The sequence below is a fragment of the Peromyscus maniculatus genome, chromosome 7, assembly GCF_049852395.1.
Source record: "Peromyscus maniculatus bairdii isolate BWxNUB_F1_BW_parent chromosome 7, HU_Pman_BW_mat_3.1, whole genome shotgun sequence".
Lineage (NCBI taxonomy): Eukaryota > Metazoa > Chordata > Mammalia > Rodentia > Cricetidae > Peromyscus > Peromyscus maniculatus.
This window is the reverse complement of record NC_134858.1, coordinates 103,326,716-103,338,787: the sequence shown is the minus strand read 5'-3', so window position 1 is coordinate 103,338,787 and position 12,072 is coordinate 103,326,716. Positions and strand designations below refer to the sequence as shown.

At 39.1% G+C, this 12,072-nt stretch overlaps 1 protein-coding gene across 19 annotated transcripts in view; it reads left to right on the top strand.

Moving 5' to 3' along the window:
* Atp2c1 (ATPase secretory pathway Ca2+ transporting 1) overlaps positions 1 to 5,973 on the top strand; it is a 120,639-nt gene extending 114,666 nt beyond the window's left edge. For all 19 annotated transcript variants that reach the window (XM_042281538.2, XM_076576967.1, XM_076576958.1 and 16 more), the window contains 2 exons: positions 2,351 to 2,492; positions 4,146 to 5,973. In XM_042281538.2, the coding sequence (XP_042137472.1) occupies positions 2,351 to 2,492; positions 4,146 to 4,276 (273 nt within the window). In that variant the 3' untranslated portion in view covers positions 4,277 to 5,973. The remainder of the gene's footprint in view (positions 1 to 2,350; positions 2,493 to 4,145) is intronic.
* The last annotated feature ends 6,099 nt before the right edge of the window (positions 5,974 to 12,072 follow it).

The window sequence follows — 12,072 nt, the reverse complement described above, 5'->3', positions numbered from 1 at the left end:
CAGAACCTGGAGGGAAGCTGTTTACTGGTTTGCTCCCCATGACTTGCTTAGCCTGCTTTCTTATAGAACCCAGGACCACCAGCCCAGGGATGGTACCACCCACAATGGGCTTGGGCCTTCCCCCATTGTTCACTAATTGAGAAAATGCCTTACAGCTAGATCTCATGGAGGCATTTCCTCACCAGAGGCTCCTTCCTCTCTGATGACTCTAGCTTGTGTCAGGTTGACACACAAAACCAGCCAGGACAACATCTGAACATAGGACAAACCTCGAGGGGCTGTAAGGATGATTTTAGTCTCATTTTAGAAAGCCTTGTTATAAGGACAGTTTGTTCCTCCTCACATCTGAAATTATGTCAAAGTTTAGGATTCTTTTTTTTTCTTCTCATGTTGTACATTAAACTGTGTTGCATTTTGGTAGCAAATAATGTGCTAGCACCAGAGCCCGGGGTGCTTCTGAGAGTATAGTGTCCTTGAAAACCAGTCCCCTTTGCATGGCCGTTCACTGCAGTTTCAAAGCACTTCATACACTCTGCTTTCCCTTTGGCTTCTAAAAGTCTTTTACCCTTTGAAGGCCTTTACCCCTTGTGAGTCCTTAACTGTGTCTGTTAGTACCTATCATACTAGAATTTTCTAAGTATAGTGACTTATCACTAATTCAGACTACTTTTTTTTTTTTTTAAGAAAGTAGTACTTGTGTTTGTTATATGAAAGGTGGTTTTACTTTTTCCATACACACATAATTAGCTATATTTGTTCGGAAAGGGTTTGGGCGTGTCTGCCTTAGTGAATGGTTAGAAAAGATTTCCCAAAATATGAATAAAATTTATTAATACTTTGAGGGTACTGTCTTAGTGTTCTGTTGCTGTGAAGAGACACCATGACCAAGGCAACTCTTAGAAAACGTTTCAGTTGGGGTCCTGCTTACAGTTTCAGACTTAGTTCATTGTTAATCATGACAGAGAGCATGGTGGAAGGCAGGTGTGGTACTGGAGAAGTAGCTGAGGCTATATCCTAATCCACAAGCAGAGGTGGGGGGGGTAGGGGAGAGAGGGGAGAGACCATCCTCAGTGACACACTTCTCCCAACAAAGCCACACCTCCTAATCCTTCTCAAGTAGTGCCACTCAGGTGACTGAACATTCAAGTATATAGGCCTATGGGGCCATTCTTATTTAAAGCACCACAGGTACTAACGTATTTTTCTTTTTATGAACTTATTTTTATAATTGATGCTCCTTAATAAGTGCCCTTTTTCTTTTTCTTTTTTTTGGTGAGATGATGGCCTTATATGTATCTTTTTTGATTATTTTTTGAGTCTTTTGTTGAACCTGGAGCTCAGAGATTAGTGAGATTGGCTGGCCAGTGAGCCCCTGAGACCTTCCCGTCTCCACCTGCCAGGGCTGGCTGAGGTGTAGCCAGCACTGTCACTCCTGGCTTTTCACGTTGGTGCTGGAGATCTAAACTCCCCAACCAGCAATTATTTTCCTTTAATTTTAATTAAAATATAATTACATCATTTCCCCCTTTCCATTCCTCCCTCTAGACCCTCCTGTGTACCCTTCCTCCAGTCCTTCACATCCTCCCACTCTCTTTCAAATTGGTGTCTTTTTATTGGCTATTATTGTTATGTACATATATGTAAAGATATAGATATGTAAATATAACCTGCTAAATTTAATTTTTTTATTATTTGAGAATTTAATATATTCATATAGTATGTCTTGGTCAAATCTACTTCTTATTCCCTTCTTTCCAGATCCTCCCTTATTGCTTCCTCCCCGCTTCATTTTTTTTTCACATACTGAGTCTGTTTAGTGTTGCCCTTATACACATGGCTGTAGGACCGTCTTACTTGAGCATGGCCAGTTTCTCAGGGGCAATATCTGTGAAGAGAACTTACTGTCTTCCCCCAAGCAGCTATCAAGTTGCCAGTTGCTTTATAGCTAGGGTTGGGACTTGATGAACCTTCTGTTCATGCTGGGGTTTAGCTGGCTGGCTCTTGCACATGCAGTCAGATCTGCTTAGGAATGCATGCGTGCAGTATCCCTGATATGTGTGCAGCGGTCCTCTCATTATCCAGCAAATGCTGTTTTCCTACAGACATCCACTACTATTGGTTCTTAAAATCTTTTGCCCTCCCCCTTAAACTCTTTCTTGATAAATAAAAGTTGGATTAGAATTTATCCTTAGTCTATATGGATTTTACAAAATAATAAAGTTAGGACATTTTAGGATGTTGACATAATAGAATTCAGTGATACTGATTATTCAAAATTGGGCCAAGTATAATCATGGTGTCATTTCTGTGACCACGATGGAATAATTAGAACTCTCTGTTTTGCCAACAGACCAAGTCTGTGTTTGAGATTGGACTCTGCAGCAATAAGATGTTTTGCTATGCAGTTCTTGGATCCATCATGGGACAGTTACTTGTTATTTACTTCCCTCCACTTCAGAAGGTTTTTCAGACCGAGAGCCTAAGTATACTGGGTAAAGAAATGTTATCCATGTACAGTAGATAATTGTTGTATTTTCTAATGTGTGTATCATAATAAAAAGCTTTTTTAAAATAGGAAATAGAAAAATAACTGACTTGACTTGTAACAAAAGGTCTTTTATGTTTTTGTTTGAGGACATTCAGAGGAGAACTTATTTTCATTTATTTGACTCACCCCACTCTTTTTTTTTTTTTTTTTTGGTTTTTCGAGACAGGGTTTCTCTGTGTAGCTTTGTGCCTCTCCTGGAACTCACTTGGTAGCCCAGGCTGGCCTCGAACTCACAGAGATCCGCCTGGCTCTGCCTCCCGAGTGCTGGGATTAAAGGCGTGCGCCACCAACGCCCGGCTGACTCACCCCACTCTTTACATGTTATTGGTTGTTAAAAATCATGTTTGGAGATTTGGAAATACAGCCATTCACAAAACCTGTTGTAGATTATAATATTTTAAACAATTATGGACATTTCTTTAGTGAAACGAGATAACTATATTTAAGCTCATATAAAATCAAATTGTTCTTAACACAATCATTTTTAAATAAACTTAGTATTTCACCATTCTTATTAACACAGTTTTATTTCACGAAATCTCCATCTGATCCAGGAGACGTTAACTTTTATAATGTTCCTGTGGAAGTATTATTCTTTTATATGCACTGAGTATATGGTACAGTGCCAGGCGTGGAACTCACTGGTGATAGGCGTTGGCTGGGAAGCCAAGGCCCTTGGTTTTATCTCCAGCACACAACCAACCACCGCCATCAAAATACATCCAAAATTGATGTTCTTAAGTATGTGGAGAATATATTTGAAAATGTGTCCTTAATTCTTAGATTTTTTTTTAAGTTAATTTGTATATTTATGAAGTGAGTTTTATGGTCTCCTGTTTTTTGATATAATTTTAGTGTTGTTGGTATAAGTTGAAGTTTACCTTAAAATTTGAGCTAGTTTAATTTTAATATTTCAATTCTATATTCACATTGCTTCCACTTTTTAAGAAGCAGAATTTTAAAAGACAGCTCTTGTTTTAAGCAATAATTAAGAGCAGAGATTGTGTGAATACTATTAAAAGACAGTTTTCTAGGCTCAGAGATGTAACATCTAAAACTTTCAGTCACTAGAAAGGCACTTTTAGTCAGATGTCTTGTTACTATTTCTTGAAAAATGCTTTGCAAAAGCCTTGATCTATCCAATAGGAAACCTTAATGTTATCATTAAAAGTTAGTCACGGGAGCTTAGGATTCAGGATAGGTGGTCAGAGAATTTGGATTCTGGTTCTGACTGCTTTCTCTTAGCTGGGTGACTTTGGGTAAGTCATTTGAGCTTTCCCTTTCATATGCATTTTAAGAGTTCTATTATTGGTGTGTGTTTGTATTGTGTACAGGCACTTGTGCTCTGTACACATGCAGAGGTCTAGACAACTTTCAAAGTTGCTTTTAACGTTCCATCCTGGGTTCTGGATTGAACTTGGGAGGTCTAGCTTGCCCAGCAAGGCTTTTACTTAGGAGCCACCTTGCTTACCCTCTATTTCAGCACTTTAACTTATGCTACTGATCTCTTCCTCATGAAATGCTTGTGTATTCTAGTATGTAAGCTGCTGCTATGCCTTTCAAAGAATTGTAAAACTCAGTTTCTTTTCTCTTGTAGATCTGTTGTTTCTTTTGGGTCTGACCTCGTCAGTGTGCATTGTGTCTGAAATTATAAAGAAGGTTGAAAGAAGCAGGGAAAAGATCCAGAAGAATGCTAGTTCAACATCATCGTCTTTTCTTGAAGTATGATGCATATTGCATTTTTTTTTTAATTTGCAAACTAGGAATTGCAGTCTGAGAATCATTTAGAAGGGCAAGTTCAAGAGGATAATGAAGATTTACGGACTTTTTAACTTTCCATTGACTAAAAATGAACATTAATGTTAAAGACTTGATTTGAACCTTTAACCTGTTCGTAGTCCCAAATGAAATTATGCAGCTTTGATAACATATTCCTTGATTTCAATTGGCTTTTGCAATTGAGTGGAACTTTATACACATATGGGCAAGTACTGAATTAAAAAATACAAAAGGCAAAACCTGAACCACCTTCTGCACTTAAAGAGTTCTAATGTACAAATACACTGTCTGTCTTAGATGGATATAAATATTTTTTTTATTTTTAAATATTGTACTATTTATGGTGGTGGGGCTTTCTTACTAATACACAAATAAATTTAATCATTTCAGAGGCATTCTGTTTGGTTTAGAAATTGCCAGGAGTGCCGCATTTCAGCTCCCGTGTTTCCCTTTTCCTGCAATGTAAGCAGACTGATACCTTGTGCTACCGTTTTTGTATTTCAAGTTGTTTTTGCACAGGATGCGACCACTGTCTGATCACTTTCTTTTCTTTCTTTTTGTGACTGAGAAGCATATACTGCAATCGAAGTAAATGTTCTTTGTAAGTGTAAATGGTTGTTTTTTGTAGTTGTTTTGTTTTTCATAGAGGTGTGAGTCTTTGATCTAGCAGAATTAGTTCAGGGCTGTCACTGGTATTACAGTTAGTGTAATTGTAGTTAACGTACAGTCATAGAGTGAAAAACAAAGCTGGGTTGGAATTTATAACAGATTATATTAACATGTCTTTGTCTCCTTTTTGATTTAATACAAATATACTTTGTCAATGTCATTTTGTCATTCCTTGCTTATAAATCATACACTTCAGCTGAATAATTGACCTTTATTACTGTTTCATATGTATATTTTTAAGCCTATTTCTTAGAGAGTATAGACTATTATACTTACAGAATAAAAAGTCCCAAATTCAGATAGCATATGAACCAGGGTGGACTTGGGAGATCCTGTGCTGGCCTTGCTCCTCTGAATTTTCTAGGCAGCTGCTTTGGCCTAGATTGCAGCACAACCCTGAGTCTATTCCTTCTCCATTTGTTTGTGCTCTGTCTTCTATTTCATTGGGCATGCTTGGGAAATTGATGGATTTGCTTTGTGTGATACCATCAGTTTTTATAAAAGCTTGACAAAATAAAGGTAAGTGTTAGGTTTTGTATTTCATAAACTGTCAGAATAAACTGTTCCTAAGCTTGTTAATTTTAATATTAATGGTGAATGTTAACACTGATGTGCTGTCATTGATAGGAGAATTCTGTTGTTTGAGTCTTTACTACTGAGCATGAGCATAAGGAGCCAGAATGTCTGCACTTTGTTCTTATTCTTTCGGGCTGAACTGTCAAGTGTACATTGTTCTGTCTGATTAGATGGAACGTGAAATCATTGTCTCATCAACTCTTAGAGGTTTGTTGTCTCATAGCTAAATTTTATAATGGTTTTTACATTCTGTTACAGACTTGAAAAATACGTATTAAGTGCATATTCAGTCTTCTTTGTTTTACATTATAGGTTGAGAGTATAACTCATGAAATGAATGTGCCTATCTTCTCACTTGGTTTTTGAACTATAAAAATAAAATGATTTTTTTCATAAGTTCATTAATGACTTCCCAGTTAGTATTGTTAATACTAAATTTATATCTGTGTATGCTGAAAGATACATTTTTATAGTTTTGAAAAAAAAATTAAATGTGTAATACAGATCCAGATTTCAGTTTTCCAGATTCTGTTAGTCCAGATTAGCATAGATCATTTAACTGTGTTAGCATCTAACTTTTAACTTTCACCCCTTCTCCTTGTCCTAGGACTTGTCCCTCCCTGCATCCTCTCTCCCCCCACCCCCATCAAGACTACTTCTTTAAGTTATTTGCTCCCTTAGTAGCTAAGCTTCAAAGAAGAAAAGAAATGACGTTAAAATAATGTTCCAGTTAGGTAGACAACTTTTAAGTGCTAAAAGCTGAGCATACCTGTGCAAGACACTGGGAGATCCGGAGGCGAAGTGACAGTGAAGTTACATAAGCTAAGGAAGCCCTCAGGGTGTGGGAGTTTTCCAACAGCATTCACTGCCTTCATGAGGACAAGACACGTTGTTTTTCACATTTTACACTCATTCACTGTACCTCTGATACCATGGTGATCTCTCTGATGTTGTACATAAGTAACTTGAGTTTTGTCCACATTTAAAATAGTTTTTCTTTAAATGAATTGGTAGCAACAGTAACTATCCATTTATGAATTGATTGACATTCCACTGCTTTCTGCTTGTTGCCTGGCAATGTATGTGCAGTTTGTTTGGCTGGAATAACTCATCCAAGAAGTGAGATGAATTGATTACTTTGTCATTCAGCTTTTACTTAGTAACTGAGTATACTAGGAATACAATGGCATTCTTGCCCTTCAGTACTTCTTGGACAGGAAGAGCAGATTAAAAACTGTTAAAAAGCTATTTTATCAACATTAATAGTGATCTTTGTACATTTATTTTAAAAGTATACATTAAAATAAATACAGCACACATTTCACCTTAGCATTTGAAAGTCTTTGAAGTGGCTTTTCAGACTGAGCTCTGCGATCTAAATAGCAAGTGGTGTGTACACTAACATATGAAGATATAAAATATTAATCCCACTTGTCTGTGGCTGAATAAACAGCTTATCCAGATGAGCTTAGTTGGCATTTGATGTGACTGTTGAGTTCTGTTAGACTCTGGTTTGATAGTTTTACTTTGGCTTGGAGTTGTCAGAGTTGGTTTTTGCTGATAATGGGTAATGTATTGATTAACAGACATAATTTCCTGTAAACATGGTTGTTGTGTTAGATTTATAAGTAAGGATCTAGGCTGGGAAGCTTTTAGTTCTCACACTGGAGGCCAGTGTGAAATCCACCACTCACCATTAGTGAGTGAAGGAGAGATGACTTGGTGGGAGGATGGTGCCAAAGAACTCTCCTAGGACTAGTGGCATATCACTAAATCTTTCGACGGGGAACTTCCAGCCAAGAGGCAGTGGGCCTTTGCAGCTGGACAGTGGAGTGTCCATAGAGGGGTTGATAGGGAGTAGAAGGAACATTGAAACACACAGAATTTCTGTTGTTAAGGCTGCAGGTGTGGTGTGAAGTGCTAGAGATGGTGATGGGCATAACTTTTTCACTGTGGCATGCTGGAAGATGCACTTTTGAGCTATTGAGACAGTAAACTAAGCTGAGCAGGCTTTAGTGGGACACAGGCCTGAGAAGCTCATAGTATCTTGGAAGTAATAAAATGAGTGGGCTGGCAAGAAGGCTCAGTGGGTAAAAGAACTTGCCACTAATCCTGAAGGGTCTGAGTTCAATCCCCAGAGCCCACATGGGAGAAGGAGAGGATTGGTTTCCACGGGATGTTTTCTGACCTCCTTGCCACACAGCACCTGTGCTCACACACACCCATATGCAAATAAAAAAAGAAATGCAATAAAGCTCAGCTTAACAGAACATGATCCTTGAAAAAGTTGGACATAGCTAACACAGCCGGATACATTAAAAAGGCAGCAAGCACTAAGAACCGCGAAGTCTCCTCTGCTGCAGAGCTTTTCCCACTGAATCTTAGCAAGGCCAACAAGCTGGGCGTGCGTGCTGGTCCGAACCATTGGTAGTTCCTCTTTTGAGTATTGGTAGTTAGATTCTCTCAGGAGGTGAGGCAGGGAAAATAAATGAGTGTGTGTCTGAATCAGAGAGTCCTATAGTTGAGTTTGCTGTGTGGTAGACAAATGGGATTAACACTAGAAAACAGTGATGTGCTCTGACAAGTTGTGGCAGGAGAGCAGAGAGCTTTGTTTCCCTGGTTAGCCAAGGCCCTTTCTAGCCTCCTCTCTTACAGTCCTCCAGCACTACATCCAGTTTTTGGGATAATACTCATTAATCTTAGTTTTGAGAATTATAAATTTCACCTGTATTTAAAGCCCAGCAGAAACATCCGCTTAAAATGGTTCCAGATTGCTTGAAAGCGAAAGAGGTATGTGTGTGATGGTTCTGTTACTGCATCGTATAGATTGCCAAGGGGAAAAATACAGCTATGAATTTGAAGGGGAAATATGTAGTCTCATCTTTTAGAAAATGTTAGAGATGCAAGTCCAAGTCACTTGGTTAAATCTAGGCAGAAGTTGGTGAAAGAACTTTTATTCAAGATTGAGTTATGTGATGAAATTTGAGGGGAAAATTGAAAACAATCTGAGTCATAGCTTTTGTTCTTAGTGGTTTCATTTGAGCCGGTCCCAGTTTCTGTTTACAGTACACGAGTGTATACAGGGTAGAGTAAAGGTCTGGTCCAGGTCATTGTTTTTTTGGTGTTACCCTCTTCTGCTTAATTCTAGCCAAACTGACAAATACTCTCTGTAGCTCACATTTCTGTGATGGCTCCATAACTGCTAGGCCCATCAAAATTAAAACTTTTCTTTCTTTCTTTTTTTGGGGGATGGGTGGGTGGGTGGTGGGGTGGGGAGTGGCATTGAGACAGGGTTTCTCTGTGTAATTCTGGCTGTCCTGACACTTGTTATGTAGACCAGGCTGGCCTCATGCCTCTGCCTCCTGAGTGATGGGATTAAAGGTATGCACCACCATGCCTAGATTATTTTAAACATATTAGGTGCATTTCTTCCTCATGGTAATGCTTTCTGTAGAAACCACATCTCCCAGGATCACTGAGCAGAAATTGGCCAAATAGAGTTGTTTCAGAGGTTTATTTTGTGGTGCTGTATTTCTAGCATTAGAACTCTGACAAAATGTGCTTTTAAATAGTTTAAAAATACTTTAAAATACTTATACCACATTGTAGGTAGATGATTGGCTACTGAAGTTTTCCTGTTGGAAGCATAGTGAAGTGTATATTAGTTGAGAAGTGGCATTTTGGTGCCATCTTATGGTCATAAAGAATATACTGTGCCCTGAGTAGTCAGCTCCTGTTTGTCAAGTCTGCATCTTATAGCAGAATATGAATGAGGCTGATGTACAAGGCTTATAAAACATTATCCATGAAGCAATACGGAAAAAGTTACTATTACATAGCTGATTGTGTAGAGAAGAATGTGTGCCTGATAGAGAGATGTGAGGAGCTGCATCTCACATATGTAAACCTTAGGAAGTTATATATTAGTATGTGCATCTCACACACATAAACCTTAGGAAGTTGTATATTAGTGTGTGCATCTCACATATGTAAACCTTAGGAAGTTGTATATTAGTGTGTGCATCTCACATGCATAAACCTCAGGAAGTTGTATATTAGTGTTTTGTTGCCTCTTTCTTCATAGCCATCGGTATAGTCATGTAGTAGGATCGCATTAGATTTCACAAGTATCTTTCCATGTGGCACTGGTCTGGAAAGCCCATAAATTAGCTTGAGTGTAAACATTAAGTGGTTTCTTTTCATCCTCTTGTATGGCTTAGTGGTTAAGAATACTTATTGCTCTTCCAGAGGACTCAGGTCCAATTCTGAGCACTCATAGGGCAGCTTACAACCATCTCTAACTCCACTTATAGGGGATCCGATGCCCTCTTTTGACCACTGAAGATACCAGTCATGGACATACATGCATGCAAAACACCACACCCATCCACATAAAAATAAGATTAATTAATTAAAAATAATAAAATATTAAAATGCCATTTGGTCCCTTATAGAAAATCTTTGCCTACCAATTTAAGTATCAAGAAGAAAATAGGTTATGCATATTTCCCTCATTGGCAAGGCAGTGCACTAGTTTATTATGCACCTGCCTATCTCTAAGATGCCATTCTATGGCAGGTTTGATGTTAGTTTGTGTGCCAGACTTTCGTGTGGAAAAAGCGTGTCTCAGCCTGTCGTCAGCTCAGCAGCAGGGTCTGCTGGCCGTTACTGTGCTTCTTCTTACAGTGGGTTGGGTGTTTTGAATGCTGCACCATTGCGCATGGGGCCAGTCTCCCTCTGGGTGTTTCCTCCTCCTCCTCCCCGCCTTCCCTTCATCCAAGCTTTTATCCACTGATCTGTCTTCTCCTGTCTGATCATCTGCTCTCTCCTACCCACTTCAGTGCATAAGAGAAAGGGTGACTCTCCAGAGACTTCAGTTTACTTTGAGGAAGCTAAAATTTATTATTTTGCTTAGTAGGAAAAACAAACTTCAATAGTAGAAATTAAACTAGTCTGACAGCCCAGTCCTAGGAAAAAAGCACACTTACCTCGTTTTCATAGACCATTCTACCCCAAAATGTGTTCATACCGCTTTTATCATTTCTAAAGTAAAACTGTTACACTTTTCAGTGAATTATTACCATTCTTTTCTCCCCATTACTTGTTTACAAAATTATAATTATTTAATTATAATTAATTAATTATAGTAGAGCGAGTTTGTTCTCTCTCTCTCTCTCTCTCTCTCTCTCTCTCGTGTGTGTGTGTGTGTGTGTGTGTGTGTGTGTGTGTGTGTGTGTGTGCAGACAGGTCATCCTCAGGTATCATTCCTCGAATGCCATTTGACAGAGTTCATTGACTTGGAGCTCATCAAGTAGGCTAGACTGGCTAGTGAACCCAGGAGTCTGTCTATCTGCATATACCCATCCCTGGAATTACACTACCACACCTGGCTTTGTATATGTGCGTGTACTTTAAATGTGTGTGTGGATATTACTGCCCATGTGTCTATGTGAGGCCAGAGGTTGGCACTAGGTGTCTTCCTCTGTCATGCTCCACCTTATTTTTTAGACAGGTTCTTGACTGAGCCTAGAGTTCACTGGCTAGTCAGCAAGTCCCCCAGGATCCACTTGTCTTCACTCTTTCAGTTCAGGGTTACAACTGCATGCAGCCACATCCAGCTTTTCATGGGTTCCGGAGATCCAAACTTAGGTCTTCATGCATGTGTACCAAGTGATTTTCCCACTGAGCCATCTCCCCAGCCTGGATTTGTCTATTGAAAACTTGTATGAGTCTGGGTGCTAAAAGGCCTACCAGAGTTTGTCGTTAGAAACTTGGGTTTGGGGATGTTCCCATTTCTAGATTTCAGCTCCTCCCTCACAATGTCTACCTTTTTGAGGCCAGGCAAGAGGGATTACAAGCATGCTGGCTTTTTTTGTTGTTGTTGTTTTTAAACAAAACAAAACAAAACATGGGGGTCTAGAAATTGACTAGATCATTCTGCTTGCAACTAGGCTGTCTCCTCAACCTAGTGCCCACATTTTCCCAAAGCAAATTCATCTGCTAACATGTACATTAATCCAAATTACTTATCTTTCATCATTTTATTTATTTATTTATTTGTTTGTTTGTTTTGGTTTTTGAGACAAGATTTCTCTGTGTAGCTTTGGAGCCTGTCCTGGAACTCACTCTGTAGCCCAGGCTGGCCTTGAACTCACAGAGATCCTCCTGCCTCTGCCTTCCAAGTGCTGGTATTAAAGGCGTGTGCTACCACTGCCTGGTTTGTAAGATACACATTTTTACAACCACCAAGCAGGAGATGTTCTGTCTGCTATTTTTCATCCTAATTCATTGATTTATAAAATGCTGGCTTGGGGTTAGAGTTCACCTCAGTAGTAGAATGCTTGCATAGCATGTGCAGCGCCTGGGCTGCATCTCCAGCGCAGCAAAACTCAAAACTAAAAGTGTTGGAGCCCTTGTCAAAACCTAGCATGTGGAAGACTGGAGTCCAGTGTTGATCTGAGATTTTCATTTCTGCTCAGATGAAGCAGCTCAGAATACTG